We start from the raw sequence: 19,294 nt of genomic DNA, 5'->3' as shown, positions 1-19,294 counted from the left end.
GAGCTGTACAGATCACTTTCCTCATCAATGTTTCCTTTTCACCTCAAACCTTTGTTATAAGTTCATAAGACACTGGAGCAGGAGTAGGCCATTCGGCCCATCGTGTCTACTCCGCCATTCAATCACGGCTGATCTATCTTTCCCCCTCAACCCCATTCTCCTGCCTTCTCCCCATAACCCTTTTCACCCGTACCAATCAAGTATCTGTAAATCTCTGCCTTTATTTTGTCTTCCATCACAGTGAGGAATGTGTAGGAGTCACTGTGGTGGATGTTCATGTTAAAATGTGTTTTTGAGTGATTTGTTGCTTTTAATTGTATGACTGACATGGCCAATTAAATTTCTCGTATGTTGTGAAACATACTTGGCGAATAAAGTGCGATTCTGATTCTGATTCTGAAAAATACCCAAATGGCTTGGCCTCCACAGCCGTCTGTGGCAATGAATTCGACAGATTTACCACCCTCCGCCTAAATAAATTCTTCCTCATCTCCTTTCTAAAAGTATGTCCTTTTATTCTGAGGTTGTATCTTCTGGTCACAGATTCTCACCCCATCTGCTAATCTACCCTCCAATCTGTATCTCTAATCGAGGTACAGGATACTGAGTTGGATGATCAGCCATGATCATATTGAATGGCAGTGCTGGCTCGAAGGACCGAATGGCCTATTCCTGCACCTATTTTCTATGTTACCCTGTCACCCATATGACTTGTCAAGCTTTGTCCCACCCCTAGCTCTTTCCTGCATTCGACATCCCCCACCCACCCCCCCCCAATCTCCAATCAGTCTGGTTCTCGAACCAAAACGTTTTCTCTCCATGTCCCTCTACAGATGCTGCCTGACCCGCCGAGTTCCTCCAGCACATTATGTTTTGCTGGCAGGTACAACATCACCTGTTCTGTCGCCATGAAGTGAAGTGTTTACCTTGGTGAGTGTGGAGAGTCGAGGGAGAGGACTGAACTCCGTCACCCACAAAAAAAGTTAAGCAAACACTTGTTTGCAAATGACTAATAAGATGATGTTAATAATTCAAGCATGGTTATGGACTTTCTTCCGAGACCGGTTTGGCTCTATATCAGTAGCGGTGCTTTAAGGAAATGCAGCACTCATTCAACAGTAGTGCCTTTGCTCCAGTCATCATTACCCTCGGGAAGACAAAAGTGCTGGAGAAACTCAGCGGGTGCAGCAGCATCTATGGAGCGAAGGAAATAGGCAACGTTTCGGGACGAAACGTTGCCTATTTCCTTCGCTCCATAGATGCTGCTGCACCCGCTGAGTTTCTCCAGCACTTTTGACTACCTTCGATTTTCCAGCATCTGCAGTTCCTTCTTAAAAAAATAATTACCCTGTCTGTGTGAGTTCACATACAGATTCAGATTCAATTTTAATTGTCATTGTCAGTGTACAGTGCAGAGACAACGAAATGCATTACACTATGATTTCAATCAAGCTCCCAACCAACCTCTAAAACCTCATACCCAGATCGCCGCTGCTATACCAGGAATTAAATCAACTAATTTTAGAGGGCGTGGATTAAATTTTTTTAAATGACACCTGGTGTAAGCTTTCCCGTGCACTTTCTGGGTGGTGGTTGGTTCCCGCTTGCACCCGAGCTCTGGGTGAATTCGATACATTTTGCAAGTGTTGGGGGGAAAATTGGAAACAAACCCCTATCGTTGTGTGAAACGCGGCCAATGTCAAACGCACGCGTGAGGGCGCTAGGTAAAACAACCCTACCTTTAATTAAATAAAATATTCCCCTTTTCGCAGGTAATCCCAAATTGTCCCTTGCAAAAAAAAAAAGTCTTGCGGGCAATTAGCGTCAGAAGACCAGCCCTCGAGAATTTCTGCGGCCGAAACAACATGTTCATGACCTCTCTCCCCCCACCCTCACCCTCACCTAGTCTAACTTGAAACTGGCCACCTTAAGATAGATAGTGGGCAGGGATTTAGGAACCTCCTTCTAAGATATAGCTCGCCGGGTCGGTTCACCTTCTAGAGAAGAAAGAGAGAGGGCACCACGTCGCCGGCTCCACGCGTGAACAGAAATGTCACGTACATCCTGCCCATAAGACGTCAACGCTTACCTCTCCCAACCCTATGAGCGTCCATGGACAGATTGCGTCCCGCCATGCGAAGGCGGCTCTACAGCCTACCTCAGCAGCTAGACCCCAAAGGCAGCATCATGGACGAGGAGGAAGACAACGAGGAGGACAGTGGCAGCAAAAGCATCAGGATGAAGGCGATGCCTTCACCCCCGGGCCGGGGGAACAACAGCAGCGAGAACAAGCCAGGAGAGCCGAAGCAGGGAGAGGTGGAGACGGTGGTGAGCATGAAATGCAACACGAACGGCGACTGCAGGGTGACCCGAGGAAGCCAGTCGTCCATCAGCAGGGCAGAGCCCAACAGGGGCGAGGAGACCAAGTCGGACATGGAGGGAGGGGGTTCCATCCACAGCGGGGACAAGAAAGAGAACAAAGTGGCTTTCTCCGCCGTGTCGAGCAGGAAATCATCCCAGCTTCAGCCCCGGGCGAGGAATTCCGTCAGCTTCTTGAAATCGGATAGCGCTGAGCAGATTGTGGCCGAGGATGGGGACCAGATCGGCAGCCAGGCGAGTTTCATGCAGAGGCAGTTTGGGGCCATGCTACAGCCCGGGGTGAACAAGTTCTCCCTGCGAATGTTTGGCAGCCAGAAGGCTGTGGAGAGGGAGCAAGAGAGGGTGAAGTCGGCCGGGGCTTGGGTCATCCACCCTTACAGTGACTTTCGGTGAGTGTTGCAACTGGGCGTTAAAACGTGATGCACTCAAACCGTACTTGTACCTGGCTGTTTCACACAATCACACACACACAATACAATACGGTTTTATTCGTCACATTGCACATAAAGTGCAAGTGAAACACACACACACACACACACACACACATATCTGCCCCCACCCCGCCCGCCAGCCATTAAACTTGATGCAAACACACTTGTACATAACGACTGCAAAGCTAAACAACAAAATCTCCCCCCGTTACATCGTTCGCCACACCTACAACATTGAAGGTCGCCTCTTCAAATGACACGAACCTCTTCAAATGAGTTGCCTGTTCATCCCCACGAACAAGGCACTCCCAAAAATAACATTGGAGATTATTTAGCAAACACCCAGTCATCAATGCAGCCGCCCCCCTTTCACTTTGTGCTCCTGACCCCTGTCTCCTTCGCACGGGGTCGGAGAGTAAGTGCGTGCTTCAAAAAGCGAATCAGGTTTTAGCTCCGGAGGAGAGGCCAGACGGCCGCAGTGAACGGAAACTGTCCTCTGCTCTGGGTGGGGAGGGGTGGTGAAGTGCCTGTAAACCAAGTATATTTGCTGTAAGCTGCCGCTGAGCTCCCGGCGGGAGGTGGTCCAGGGGGATAGAAAGACCGCAGACTTAACTTCTCACCGCCCTATATATCTCCCAATGGTCTCCAGGCATTGCTAATCACACACTGTGGCGCCGTTTCCCTTTAAACCGGCTAATTATATTCAGGTTTTGTATATAGTCTGCAGAACTAGCACAGTGTTTGGTGACATTTAGTTCTTTCCAGGAAGGGACGCTCACTTCATTGTCTGTGACAAGGAAATGTGGACTCCAAATGTGTAAAGGTGACCTGAGGATTCATTACACACAAAAAAAAAATTGTCATTGATGCATATCCGAGGCTTCTGTGTCCTTGGGGCGTGAGGCAGCATTCTCATCACCACGTCCCCACCCCTGGAGCGGCGGAGCCGTCTCATCAGCAGCTTCTCCGGGTGGAGTCGCGGAGGGGCGTGTGTTCGGCTCCTCGGAGAAGGGTGGGGGGCGCTTTTATATTTAAAAAAAAAACACATTCTGCTCTCCCCACTGCAGGCAGAATTGCTTCTTTTTAAAATTAAAAAATAAAAACAATAATTGGAGGCTTTACAGTCCTGGGAACCTCAACCAATGTTTTGTTTACTGGCTTCTCGCACATTTTTTTTTTATCAGTTCATTTGGAACTAATCTGGAATTATACGTAGATCATAGAAAAGTACAGCACAGGAACAGTCCCAATGGTCCACAATATCCCCATACCAAGACAAACCAATCTCTTCTGCCTAACGTGATCCAGATCCCTCAATTTCCCGCATATCCATGTGCCTATCTGAAAGCCTCTTAGAAAACATTGAAAATAGGTGCAGAAGTAGACCATTCGGCCCTTCGAGCCAGCACCGCCATTCAATATGATCATGGCTGATCATCCAATATCAGAACCCCGTTCCTACTTTCTCCCCAAACTACTTGAATCCGTTAGCAATAGATGCCACTATTGCATCTGCCCCCCCTTGCCAGCACGTTCCATGCATCCACCACCCAAAAAAATATGTTGCCATGCACATCTTTAAACTTTCCCCGTCGCAAGTTCAACCCATGCTCTCTGGTATTTGATATTTCCACCCCGGGGAAAGGTTCTGACTGTCTACCATGTCTCATTATTTTATCTACTTCTACTTTGTCTCCCCCTCAATCTTCAGCGCTCCAGAGAAAACAATCCAAATTTGCTCAAACTCTCCTTGTAAACTAATACCAACTAATCTAAGCAGCATTTTGGTGTAAAGTAGCTCCTACCAATGCAAAACATAAAGGCCCATTATGTTGTGTCTTATAATTTATAACTATTATCTTTTCATTGCAAAAAATACATACATCTGTCAATTTTCACATCCATATTTTATGGTAGATACTACTGCACAAGTTTAAGTCAGTTTGCCCATCATTACACTTACACTTTCCTTCTGTTGCCTAACCAACATAAATATAAACCACTTTGTATTTATTTGAATAAAGCACCAACTTATTGTTCATCTTTCTTTAACACCATTCTTGGCATAGTTTACCTCTCAATCCTGTCAATTTATTTACTTTATAGTGTCCCCTATGAATGAGGGTTGTTGAGTAAAGATGAACGATTTCACACAATGTTAACAAAACCTTCTATAATTTAACTGGAATTGCTTTGATCTGTATCTCCATAAGTGTGGTATAGTTCACTCACAGAGTGCATTTATAACCAGTGAGCTACCAGTATGCAGAATAGATCCACAGAGCTATACACCATGCCCTTTGGTCCAACTTATCCACGCTGACCAAGTTGGCATATTGGGTGAGTGTCTCATTTGCCTGCATTGGACCCATATCCCTCTAAACCCTTCCAATCCCTATATCTGGCCAAATGTATCTTCTAAAAGTCATAATTGTAATAATAGCATCCTTACCACTCAGTTTATCCCAACAGCAATGCCCAGGCAAATATTTGGATAATTTTCATAAACCATAAAACATCTTCTTTGGTTCCAATAAGTCATATCAGATAATCATTGATTGCTTCCAAATGTGAGATTTTTTTTTAGCCATTTTCACACCATTTTGTATGTTTTCCACCGAGATCAATTTATTTGTATCTTCTTGTCTTACCCTTTACCTTCTCCTTATGTTCATAATGTCCACCAATTAATCTAAAAGAAGCAAGAAGCTTTCGCTGGTCTAATTTCCATTCAGTGGTGGAATAGATTGCATATAAATTATGCAATTAACAAATGTTATGTTTCCATATTTTGAACAATGGATTATTAATTTTACATTCCTCACTTTCAGAAAACTTTATTTGAAGTGATTTGGAAAGGTTTCATTTATTTTTAAGCTTTGATTTGCACAATGCACCATTCTCTCATTTGGAACTACCAAGTATTTTTTTCTTCAGGCTTCACAGTTGAGTGGAACTTGAAAATAGGCATAACTGAGGTCATTTTTTATTGTAAAGGTCATGCAATAGGGGAATGCATTGGATTGAAGGTGGACAGCTATTTATTATGAAAATTAATGTTGATGTTATCCATTTTAGAAAGGTTGGCCTTTTGAGATATCCATTCCATATGTTTATGTTCATTTTAATATGCAATAACACCAATTAAATGTGAATTGTTTCCTGCCATTCTATTTTGATAATAATGCCTGCAGGGAATACCCCTGTATGTTGTAGGTTATGTTATGTGTGTGCGAGGGAGAGAGGGAGAGGCTTAGATATAAAGAGACGAAGAGGCAGAGAGAGATTAAGCAAGATAGCGGTAGGTAGAGAGAGAGAGAGGGAGAGAGATAAATGCACCAACCACATCTCCTGATGAATCTAAGTGCATGTTTAGACTCAACTGAAGTCCCAGTGGAATAGTTGCCACCACGTTTGACAATGATATATTAACAGTTGCAGCACTAGGAATATCTTACCAAAGGCACTGTAAAATAATAACTGCAAAGTGTGTGGTACACAAGATGATTAATATATAGAAGTATGGGCAACCTATACAGTAAAGTTTATTGTGGAGATGTTTCATATATTAACATTTCAGTTGCCTATTAAAGCATTTATGAATCAAAACAATGTAAATCTATTACCCTGCATGTTCCTCTCCACAGGCTGTGCAAAGGCATCCATAAATAAAAACAACATTGTTAACTAAACAATCAGCTGCATTAAAATCTCAATCACTGCCTTGTTTGTTCATTTGTTCTACAGAAATATAATGGAGACCTTTGGTGATTACACTGTGCAAGAGATAATTTGAGTTATAAAGATAGCTAGGGGATAAAACAGACATCCAGTCAGAAGCAGAGATGAATAAGATTTGCTTTCACCTCATTGCCAAGTATCTCGACACTTTGATTGTTTTTCAAATGAATTCCACAGCAATTCCAAAGTAAGAGAGTTTGCCAGGTGTTTTAGCAAATTAATCATCAGATATTATTGGCAGCATTGCCTCCCATGATTCCAGCGATGAATGGCAATTTTATGCTAAAAATATGGGTGAACAGATAATTAAAGCATGAAGTAGCTCTCTCCCTCACCCTCTCTCTCTCCCTCTCGCCCTCTCCCCCCCCCCCTCCCCCCCTCCCCCTCTCTCACCTCTCCCTCTCCCCTCCCCCCCCTCTCTCTCTTTCTCCCTCTCTCTCCCCCTCCCCCTCTCCCTCTCCCCCACCCCCCCTCTCTCGCTCTCTCTCCCTCTCATGGAAACATAGAAACAGAAAATAGGTGCAGGAGTAGGCCATTCGGCCCATCGAGCCTGCACCGCCATTCAATCTGATCATGTCTCTCTCTCCCTCTCTCTCTCTCTCTCTCTCTCTCTCTCTCTCCCCTCTCTCTCTCTCTCCCCCTCCCCTCTCCCCCCCCCCCCCCCCTCTCTCTCTCTCTCCCCCTCACCCGCACACACTGAAATTACACTGTGTGTATATATATACAACAATGGTGGCACATTGGTAGAATTTTGCTTTGGCGCAGTGGCTGAATTCCCAATCTCAGGGATTATAGGCAGTATGCAATTGGAAAGTGAATTGCTAAATTTAAGCAAACAAGCTGGTGAGTCCAAGCACAGATTCATCAAGAGCATAACATGAGTAAACATTTGCTGGTAAACAGACTCCAAATCAATTTATTCTTTCAGTAATTCATATTTGCAATATATCAATAACTTTGCACATTTATTGTTTTCGGAAACCTACCTTAATAGGAGACTTGGAAATGAACAAGGGAAGATTTTAAACTAACTTGTCTATTCATCTACATAAACATGTGCAGTATTCAGAGGTGTGATGGAAAATCTTTATCAGGTGCCTTTATTTTGAATGTATTATTTCATGCAGCTGGTAAACTTCAGTCACAATTACTTTGCGACATAATGACAGTGCTATTTTCTAAGCAGAGTTTAAATTCTGTTTATAAAATATAATAGCACTGATTTAATGTCTGAATGCCATGAATAATGTGTGGTAAATATTCAGACAAGGCTGCCTCTCCTAATATGAACAAATACAAATATAGTTGTGAATTGCTTCCCCTGTGGCTACAGACCTGCACTTCGATAAGATGATAGCAAACAAAGTCATTAGGTTTGAATTGGAAATGTGCATATTGTCCAAAATTATTGCAAACCAGTAGAATCAGTAGGCAAATCGCACCATGAATATGAAATGTATAAGAAGGAACTGCAGATACTCGTTTACACCGAAGATAGACACACAATGCTGGAGTAACTCAGCGGGTCAGGCTGCATCTCTGGAGAAAAGGAATAGGTGACATTTCGGGTACCCTTCATCAGACACGAAGATAGACCACATCACAATGCTGGAGTCGAAACACAAAAAAGCTGGGGTCAGCGGGTGCTGCATCTCTGGAGAAAAGGAATAGGTGACTCCCACTCCGTCTCCGACCTCTTGTCCTGGGGTGGCCACGAGCACCGGAAATTGGAGGAACATCAGACACTGAAGGGTCTGAAGGTCTCAACCTGAAACATCACCTATTCCTTTTCTCCAGAGATGCTGCCAGACCTGCTGAGTTACTCCAGCATTTTGTGTCTACCTTGGATATGAATGTGGATATGGATATAGATATTCAAACAAGTGATAATATCTGGTGGTGACGTTTGGAAATTGGTCCTTAATTCGTCTAATTTGGAAATTGGTCCTTCATCTAATTTAATGAATTCAAATCCAGCAGAAGGAGTCATGCATCTGCCAGGAACCAATGTACAATAGAGCTTACATAGAAACATAGAAAATAGGTGCAGGAGTAGGCCATTCGGCCCTTCGAGCCTGCACCTCATGGCTCATGGCTGATCATCCAACTCAGTATCCTGTACCTGCCTTCTCTCCATACCCCTGAACCCTTTAGCCACAAGGGCCACATCTAACTCCCTCTTAAATATAGCCAATGAACTGGCCTCAACTACCTTCTGTGGCAGAGAATTCCACAGATTCACCACTCTCTGTGTAAAAAATGATTTTTTCATTCGGTCCTAAAAGACTTCCCTCTTATCCTTAAACTGTGACCCCTAGTTCTGGACTTCCCCAACATCGGGAATAATCTTCCTGCATCTAGCCTGTCCAACCCCTTAAGAATTTTGTAAGTTTCTATAAGATTCCCACTCAATCTTCTGAATTCCAGCGTGTACAAGCCGGGTCTATCCAGTCTTTCTTCATATGAAAGTCCTGCCATCCCAGGAATCAGTCTGGTGAACCTTCTCTGTACTCCCTCTATGGCAAGAATGTCTTTCCTCAGATTAGGAGACCAAAACTGTACGCAATACCCCAGGTGTGGTCTCACCAAGACCCTGTACAACTAGTAGAACCTCCCTGCTTTTATACTCAAATCCTTTTGCTATGAATAACCATTTATAGCTTCTATAACCATAACACAAAAGCATAAATTCAGCAATTAATATCAATCTACCTCAAATGGCACTGGCCTCCACATAAAACTGAAAAGTACCTTATTCCTCAAACTAAATTTCCTTGACCAACAGGAAGTTCACAACATCTGAATTAACTCCCCCACCCATCTCAACTCTCACGTTCTCTCTTAGAAACTATTCTTCCCCATTCACGTTTTGTTTGTTATTCCTTATTGTTTTAACGACTACCCTGTCCAGAAAAAAATAAATATAGCATTTTGCACAGAGATAAAACTAGAAAAAAACATTTCACCAAAATTGTTTCACATTGAAATGACCTTGAACTCATTCTGCACCAGAGAGTAATTTCGACACCGTTGCGAATTCTGGCAACTAATGAGAGAGTGGGATATCCGGAATGAGTTACACTCTTGCCCTCGGTATTTTGTTTATTCATTCACACGTCGCATCGCAACGGTGGCCAGTGGGGAATAGTCTCATCTGTCTGGGGAGTTTAAGGCTTCCTGCTCACTCTCCAGGCAGAAAATCCTTCGAGCGCACAAGCTGCCAGGTGGCGCCTGCTGCTTGAAGCTGGAACCCCAGTGGAGTTCAGCAGTGGAGCTGTCTGTGGTCCTGAAGCGTAGCCACACGCAGAGAGACCGGCCCTTTTTCTCTCGTCTTCATCTCTCCTGCCTACTTTCCTTGCCACTTCCACTGGATTTTCGCTGCATTGTAAATGTCAATGCAAACCCCCATCCATTTAGAAGCAGGGGCTGCAGCCAACATCCACAATTAGCACGCAACAGAGACATTTTTTGTTGTACAAATGACAATAAACTAAACTCAAACTCAAAACTAAATTTTAATGACAACTCAACGTTTCCCCGTTATTTTTGATCTGTGTTTCCCATCACTTGACATTAAGCACAGCAATAGTGCCTGCTAATTTAGACAGGTGACTACAGGAAATCAATTACAACGATTTATTTAAAGGTTTATAATACAACAGAAAGTCCCGCGCACAGCCCAATGACCAGTCGAGAGATCTGACGGGGTACACAAAAATGCTGGAGAAACTCAGCGGGTGCAGCAGCATCTATGGAGTGAAGGAAATAGGTAACGTTTCGGGCCGAAACCCTTCTTCAGACATGTTGCCTGTTGGTTACGTTTAGCATAAATACAAGCACAGCGCTTGCAGTGTTTTTAAGATCCCAATTAGGGCCTTCCATAACCCAAAGGGACCTAATCTTAATTCCCTTCCATTAAACACTGAAGTTTTTTTTCCAGATATTTTTGAGGTACTAAATATTAAGCTGGATCTGACCTACCTTTGGTTTGTTGATCTGAACCACAAAACAAATCAACAACAAAAAAAAGTGAATGTAGTTTCTGCAGCTATGATTTAAACCAATTAAATGAATATATCTGAGAAAATGAACCAGGTTTTGTGAGACTCCAAATAAATGCTGAGATATTGTTATGGAAGCTGTTTACCATAACCAATTATCATTTTTATTTTTGGATTCTGGATTTCTGGTGGAACGAGAAAAACGTTGATCTACTTTTGGCTAAAGTTCAAAGTCTAAGCATGATTCCCCCAGCCGTGGCATCATCAGACATTGCTTCAAACCATTTGGCAAAGGGGAAGATTGCACACTCAGCTTTTAAACTCTGTTTAAATTTGACAAATGAGTGTCTCCAACATTCATCAGGGAACTGAAAAAAGAAAGGAAAAAAAATCGATTAAAAAAAAAAAACGTATTGCCTAGGATGGATGTGCAATGGCTCACAAAGCAGTCATAGAGTTATAGATGTACTGCTGGAAAAAGACTCTCCGGCCCACTTTTCCATGCTGATCAAGATGCACATCGAAGCTAGTCCCATCTGCCCATGTTAGGCCCATATGGCAGGGCCCAGTAATGAGTAGGTTACCTATGATGAGTGTTTGTCGACACTGGGCCCATCTTGGGTAGAGTGGATGCGGAGAGGATGTTTCCATGAATGGGAGAGTCCAGCACTAGAGGTCATAGCCTCAGAATTAAACAACATTCTTTTCGGAAGGAGATGAGATGAAATGTCTTTAGTCAGAGGGTGGTGAATCTGTGGAATTCTTTGCCACAGAAGACTGTGGAGGCCGTCAGTGGATATTTTAAAGTCAGAGATAGATAGACTCTTGATTAGTACAGGTGTCAGTAGTTGTGGGGAGCAGGCAGGAGAATGGAGTTAGGAGGGAGAGATATATCAGCCATGATTGATTGGCGGAGTAGACTTGATGGACCGAATGGCCTAATTCTAAGCCTATCACTATGGCCTTATGACTTATATCCTTCAAAACCTTTCCTTTCCATGTACCTGTCCAGATATATTTTAGATGTTGTCATTGTACCTACCTCAACTACTTTGCCTGCAGTATGTTTCATACACCCATCATCCTCTTTATGAAAACGTTGTTCTTCATGTTTCTATTAAATCTTTCCCCTCTCACCTTAAACTTAATCTCTCTTATATTTGATATCTCGCACATAAAAATACTTTGCGCATTCACCCTATCTTTTCCCCTCATGATTTTATACACCTCGGTAAGATTAGCTCTCTGCCTCATGTGCTCTGGGAAATAAAGTCCCAGCCTGCCCATCCTCTCTCTATAGCTCAGACTCTCAAGTCCTGGCAACATTCTTGTAGTTCTTCTCTGCACTCTTTCCACCTTGATGGCATCTTTCCTACAGCAGGGTACCTTTGATTGAACACAATATTCGAAGTGTAGCCTCACCAATATCTTGTACAGCTGTAACGTAATGTCCCAACCTCTACCTTCACTTCCAGGACTGATGAAGGCCAGCTTTCAAAAAGTCTTCTTTATCTCCTGATCATGATGCTCCTTCCAGGGAACTATATTTAGAACTTTTAAAACTCTTGTGATGTAGAATCATTGAAACATTAGATCAAATGCTGCAAGATCTTAGGCAGAATAATAAATTAACAGGAGTTCCTACTTTTGTAGGTTCTCATCAAATATTACCAGCAATTTCATGAGCTACCAGAGCAGGTGAATTAAAAGTCTGTATTAAAGCATTATATATTTATAAATTGATATTTATAGTGTTTAACATCAGCATTAATTCATGTTAAAGGATTATATTTTAAATTATGGGCACAATTGACTGGTGATCCATCTGCAAGAGAGTTTGCCTCAAATTTACTCAAATCAGGAAATGCGGAAATTAAATACAAAGACTCAGCAGGAGTGATTTTGATGAAAAACGTGTGCCAACTTGTTTTTTTATGTTTTTTATGTTTTTTTTCTCCAAAAGTAGCTTAATACATTTTGAATTATCAATAATTGCACGAAAGAGCAATTTTAGCATCAAAAATGCTGGTCATGAATAAAGACCTTCTTTTGACAACCTCTACAGTACAAATCTACTCACAGTGTGCCAGACATTGATGAGACTGTATGTTTTTCCTGTTGAATTTCTAAACTTCCTTCCACCAACTGATGCGCCATCACATAAACGTACGTGAAAAAAGGATGTTCAATCGTGCTAATGAAGAACTTGAACCAACAGATACTATGTAGCGGCCAAAGGTTATCAGTTCAAAATTGACTTCCACGTGTATCATGGGGAGCAATGCTGTTGGAGAAATAGCTCTTCCTTGAAAGTGGCGTCACAGGTAGATAGGGTAGTCAAGAAGACTTTTGGCAGATTGGCCTTTAGCAGTCACAGCATTGAGTTTAGGAGTTGGGAGGTCATGTTACAGGTATACAATATATTGGTGAGGTCACATTTAGAATATTGTGTTCATTTATGATCACCGTGCTTTAGGAATGACGTGGTTCAGCAGGAAATGGTGCACTGAACATTTACAGGGATGTTGCCAGGACTCGAGGGCCTGAGCAATAAGGAAAAGATGAGCAAGCTAGGACTTTATTCTTTGGAGGGCAGGAGAATTAGGGGTGATCTTATAGAGGTGTATATGATCATGAGAGGAATAGACAGGGTAAATGCACAGTCTTTTACCCAACGTAGGGGAATCGAGAACCAGATAACATAGATTTAAGGTGAGGGGTGAAAAATGTAATAGGAACCTGAGGGTGGTGGGTGTATGGAACGAGTTGCTTTGGGAAGTAGTTGAGGCAGGTACTATCACATCATTTAAGAAACATTTGAACGGGTACATGGATAGGATAGGTTTGGAGGAATAAGGGCCAAATGCAGGCAGATAGATGGGACATGTTGGTCGGTGTGGGCAAGTCGGGCTGAAGGGTCTGTTTCCACCCTGTATGACTCTATCCATCAGATACCCATTATTCCACATGATTTACCTTTTTAAATGAAACAACTTCATTTCCACCCATCTGCCAATTAAACCCCCATCACCTGTATCCACTTCTCAATAGCTGCACTTTGTCCCACTATGATTTTTCCCCCAGCTTTCTCTCCCCAACTGCTATCAGTCTGAAGATGGGTCTCAACCTGTAATGCTACCTATCCATTCCCTCCACCAATGCTGCCTGACCCGCTGAGTTACTCCAGCACATTGTTTTTTCTTGGTGCTTGGTGCTTATACATCTTTTCTTGCTGGTTGCCTGTGCCTCCATCTTGTACCTCAAGGATCCCATCTCTGGTTCCAGACCTCACAGTTCAGACCCGGATTACAGGTTCCGACAGTTGATCTGCGCTTTTCACAACAGTTCCATTTCCATGCCCTGCGTTCCAGACAGGCTGCGATGCGCCGGCACCAGCAGGCCCTCGCTCTGACTCCCCCGCTGCTCCGGGCCTCACTCACCCAGACGCGCAATGGACCCCAACTGTATTTCATTTGACGCCAGATCCCCAGCCTCAACAAATGCTTCCTTGCCTCCCTGGACTCTACTAAGGATCACAAACCTGCCCGCCTCCAGACCGATCCCTCCGCCGACACTCCTCGAGTCAAACGCCCACAGGCCCGAGGCTCCACCACTGGACCATGCGCCTGCCCGACCACCACGGAGTCAAGACCCGGGTTGCCATTGCACCACGAGGAGCAGCATCATAGCTGGGCCCCAGCTATACCTGCCTCTTTGAGGGTACATTGAACAATCCCTCTTCCAGGCGCACACTGGCCCTATCCCCGAACTCTATCTCCATTGCATTGACAACTGGATCAGTGCTACCTCCTGCACCCATACTGAACTCATCGATTTCATTAACCTCACCATCAATTTCCATCCTGCACTCAAATTCACTTGGACCACCTCCCTCCTCTTTCTTGATCTCACTGTCTCCATCACAGGAGATAGACTATTGACAAACATCTAGAATCAAATTTCGTTTGAACTTCATTTGAGGTTCAAATGACAAAAAACGGTATTGTATTGTATTGTATTACAAGCCCACTGACTCCCACAACTATCTTGACTACACTCTTCCTACCCTGCTTCCTGCAAAGACTATTCCCAATTCCTCCGTCTACATCGCAGCTGCGCCCAAGATGAGGTGTCACATACCAAGACATCTGAGATGTCCTCATTCTTTAGGGAATGGGGTTTCCCCTCTTCCATCATAGATGAGGCCCTCAGATGTGTCTCCTCGGTACCCCACAGCTCCGCCTTGCTCCCCCACCCCCTAGTCACAATAGCGACAGAGTCCCTCTAGTCCCCTTACCTTTCACCCCACCTGTCATCGCATACAAAGCATAATCCTCCAACATTTTCCACTATTGAATCCCACCACTAGTCACATCTTCCCATCTCCACCCCTTTCCGTCTTCCACAGAAATCATTCCCTTCGCAACTCCCTGGTTAACTCATCCCTTCCCACCCAAACCATCCCCTCCCCAGGTGCCTTCACCTGCAACTGCAGGAGATGCAACCCCTGTTGCTATACCTCCTCCCTCGATTTGACAAGGGACCCCGACAGTCCTTTCAGGTTAGGCAGAGGTTCACTTGCATCTCCTCCAACCTCATCTAATGTATCCGTGGATCAAAATGTGGACTCCATGTTATACATCGGCGAGTCCAAACGTAGACTGCACGATCATGACACTGTACACCTTCGCTCAGTCCGCCAGGACCTACCTGATCTCCCAGTTGCTAAACACTTTAATTCCCTTGTGTTTAAGAAGGAACTGCAGATGCTGGAAAATCGAAGGTACACAAAAAAGCTGGAGAAACTCAGCGGGTGCAGCAGCATCTATTGAGCGAAGGAAATAGGCAACGTTTCGGGCCAAAACCCTTCTTCAGACTGGTCGGGGGTGGGGGGGGGGGGAGAAGCTGGGAGAAGAAAGGACAAAGGAGGAGTAGCCCGAAGGCTGGGGGATGGGAGGAGACAGCAGGAGGGCTGAGGAAGGGGAGGATACAGCAAGGACTAACAAAATTGGGAGAATTCAATGTTCATGCTCCCAGGATGCAGACTCCCCAAGCGGAATATGAGGTGCTGTTCCTCCAATTTCCGGTGTTGCTCGCTCTGGCTATGGAGGAGACCCAGGACAGAGAGGTCGGATACGGAGTGGGAGGGGGAGTTGAAGTGCTGAGCCACCGGGAGTTCAGGTTGGTTATTGCGGACCGAGCGGAGGTGTTCGGCGAAACGATCGCCCAACCTCCGCTTGGTCTCACCGATATAGATCTGCTGACATCTAGAGCAGCGGATGCAATAGATGAGGTTGGAGGAGATGCAGGTAAACCTCTGTCGCACCTGGAATGACTGCTTGGGTCCTTGAATGGAGTCAGGGGGGGAGGTAAAGGGACAAGTGTGGCATCTCTTGCAGTTGCAAGGGAAAGTGCCTGGGGAGGGGGTGGTACGGGAGGGAAGGGAAGAATTGACAAGGGAGTTATGGAGGGAGCGGTCTTTGCGGAAGGCAGATATGGGGGGAGATGGGAAGATGTGGCGAGTGGTGGGTTCATGTTGGAGGTGGCGAAACTGACGGAGGATTACTTGTTGTACCACCTCCAACTTGTCGCCACCTCCGCTCCGTCCGCAATAACCAACCTGACCTCCCGGTGGCTCAGCACTTCAACTCCCCCTCCCACTCTGTATCCGACCTCTCTGTCCTGGGTCTCCTCCATGGCCAGAGTGAGCAATACCGGAAATTGGAGGAACGGCACCTCATAATCCGCTTGGGGAGTCTGCATCCTGGGGGCATGAACATTGAATTTTCCCAATTTTGTTAGTCCTTGCTTTCTCCTCCCCTTCCTCAGCCCTCCTGCTGTCTCCTCCCATCCCCTGCATCTGCGATTCCTTGTGGCTTTAGCCTCAGTTCCCTGTCAACTTACTTCTTCTCTGAGCACGAACAAGGTGCATGGATAACCATTAAAAGTTGGTGGTCTTAACCTCAAAAGGTAGTTGAGGCCAGTTCATTGGCTATATTTAAGAGGGAGTTAGATGTGGCCCTTGTGGCTCAAGGGATCAGGAGGTATGGAGAGAAGGCAGGTACAGGATACTGAGTTGGATGATCAGCCATGATCATATTGAATGGCGGTGCAGGCTTGAAGGGCCGAATGGCCTACTCCTGCACCTATTTTCTATGTTTCTAAAACCCAGTACTATTCCCATTTAAATGGGCCCACCAGAATTGAAGATAAAAATAATCTATACATTTTTACACTGGGTTCAAAAGAAATATATGTATTCTGAATCACTTCACCAATGAAATCAAGGAACTATACACATTTAGGCATATACCTTCTTAAAGAGAATGATGTTAGTAATTTTTGCATGCATCTTTATTTCACGTGTATAGGATTTGATTGCTAATTTTAGTTGAACCACATAATTTTAACTAATTATATTGATGGAATAATTCTATATTTAAATTAGTTTTTTTTTCTCATTCACGGGAAGTGTGATAAAACACACCGATTACATGCAAACATGCAAATAAATGCAAACATCATGATTGCCAGCATAACACACAAGGAACGCTAAGTAGAGCAGTCAGTGTTTGAATACATTTTATTACCGGATTCCCACTTAAAGCATTGATAACTGTAGAAAGTTATTGAATGTTGTGCACATTTGTTGCATATCGGTATAAAGGAAATTATAATTGAATCTGCACTATCGGACTGCCGATCTTGTGCATTCGATCATCAGTATGCAGCGAGGATGCCGACACTCCTCGAGTCAACCTTGCTATTTTTTTCAGAATTGATGATTAGGTGTAGCGAACCACATTCATAGCAGCAGTTTGAGGTGGGGATCTCCCCGGTTGAAAGAGCAGGTGATTTACTGCTCAGAAAAGAGAAGTACTACCTACTTCCCCATGTCTGAGACACAGGGGTTTTGTGCTCTTCAGAAGGAAGCCTGCAGATGTCCCACTAGTCTGGTCCTTTTAAAAACGAGCGATTCCTGCAGTCAGACTCTCCTTGTGCCGACCTTGCGGAGGAGACACTGTCACCTGATCCAGGAGAGCTGAAGTACATTGGTGACCTTAAATCGATGGTGTTAGCCACAATCTGCCAGAGATTCATTGCCGCCTTGACACCAGCGATAACAGGTGTGCCCCTCCTTTGCTACAGCATTATGCCTGCATTTTACTAATCGTTAAGGTTACCTCTTTCCATATCACATTGCAACACTTTTGAGTGCCGATCGAATGCAAACTTAACTCTTGCCTGTGATATTCCATGAATTAATTCACCAAAAGCAGCCCCCTCCCCCTCTTTCCCCGACGGTTCTTGTTCGTCTACTTTCCTTTGTTCAGTCCCTTTCTCTTTAGTGTTCAGTTCATTCACAATTTGAAGTCTTTTTTGTGAAGGGAAACAATGAAGTCAAGCAGAATTGAATAAAGAACCAAGAACACGTGGCCACATTTTCACTGACTATTTGAATCAGTGGACTTTGAGCAATGATGCAACGAAGGAAAGGATTAGAGGGATATGGGGCAAAAGTGGCTAGGTGAAACTAGTGTAGATGGGACATCTTGGTCTGCGTGGGCAAGTTGGGATGAATAAGCTGCTTTTCATGCTGCATGATTATGATATTTCTCTATGATATTTTGTATTTTTTGTCCTCTTGTCAAGATTCAATTGACTCTCCCCCTCATCCCCTTCCACCCATATCCCTCGCTCCAGTATTACATTTCACTCCTCCTCTTCTCTCCTTACCTCACATCCTTTTGTCTCCTTTCCACCTATAGAAATTTGTCACTGCCTCCTCCCATCTGCCAATCACCCTCCTCACCAGTATCCACCTATCACTTTTGATTGCTCTGGGTATCAGGGATTATGGGGAGAAGGCAGGTGAGGAGGGTTAAGAGGGGAATTATGTTAACACCATTTAAAAGACACTGGACAGGTACATGGATAGCAAAGGTTTATCAAGATGTACATTATTTGCAGGCAAATGGGACTAGCTGAGATGGGACATCATGGCTGGCATGGATATGTTGGGCTGAAGGGCCTGTTTCTGTGACTCTATGCTCCTAACTTCACTATCATTGCAATTTGACTGTAGTTTGTGAAACATCAAGCTAAGCAACTCTCAAATGGCTCATTTGAATTACTTCAGTTTTAGCCAAGTGCCAACACGAGAGTTGACTCTTTGCCATATTTAAATCTATCACTTGAAACAAGCAGAACTCTGCATGACGTGCAAGGAAGAATATGCAAGGCTTCCCATTTCTCTTATCTAAAAAGTCACAAGCAGTTGCCTTTATGATTTTGATTATTTCATTCATACAATTAAGTGTCATACAGCTCGGAAACAGGCCCTTCGGTCCTACTTGTCTTTGCTGTCCAAAATGCCCCAACTAAGTTTGTCCCATTTACCCAGCATTGGTAATATCTCTTTCCACCTTTCCTCTCCATGTGCCAATTCTCATCTCTATTCTAAAGTTACTTTCTTTAGTTTTGAGGATGTGCCATCTAGTTCTGGACTCTCCCACTACTGGAAACATTCTTTCCACGTCCAATCTATCTAGGCCTCGAAGAAACCATACACTATTTTTATTTAATGATGTTTTAGTCTTCTGGAGGTCCCAACATGTTGGTGGCATTATTGGGATTCAATTTTAGTAAATAATATTATTGGCTTTTAACACAGCTTTTAAAGTAGTTCTCAGCATCACCATTACACAAATCAATGGAACACCAACTTTCTTGTTCAAATCA

At 44.0% G+C, this 19,294-nt stretch overlaps 1 protein-coding gene across 1 annotated transcript in view; it reads left to right on the top strand.

The window, feature by feature from the left end:
- Positions 1 to 1,910: 1,910 nt before the first annotated feature.
- The window catches only part of hcn2b (hyperpolarization activated cyclic nucleotide-gated potassium channel 2b), a 112,203-nt gene continuing 94,819 nt past the window's right edge, over positions 1,911 to 19,294 (top strand). The window contains exon 1 of the mRNA XM_055658901.1: positions 1,911 to 2,768. Coding sequence (XP_055514876.1) covers positions 2,113 to 2,768 — 656 coding nt within the window. The 5' untranslated portion in view covers positions 1,911 to 2,112. The remainder of the gene's footprint in view (positions 2,769 to 19,294) is intronic.

Source organism: Leucoraja erinacea, chromosome 29 (assembly GCF_028641065.1).
Source record: "Leucoraja erinacea ecotype New England chromosome 29, Leri_hhj_1, whole genome shotgun sequence".
Taxonomy (NCBI): Eukaryota; Metazoa; Chordata; class Chondrichthyes; order Rajiformes; family Rajidae; genus Leucoraja; species Leucoraja erinaceus.
The sequence above is the reverse complement of the archived record's forward strand: the minus strand, read 5'-3'. Positions and strand labels throughout refer to the sequence as shown.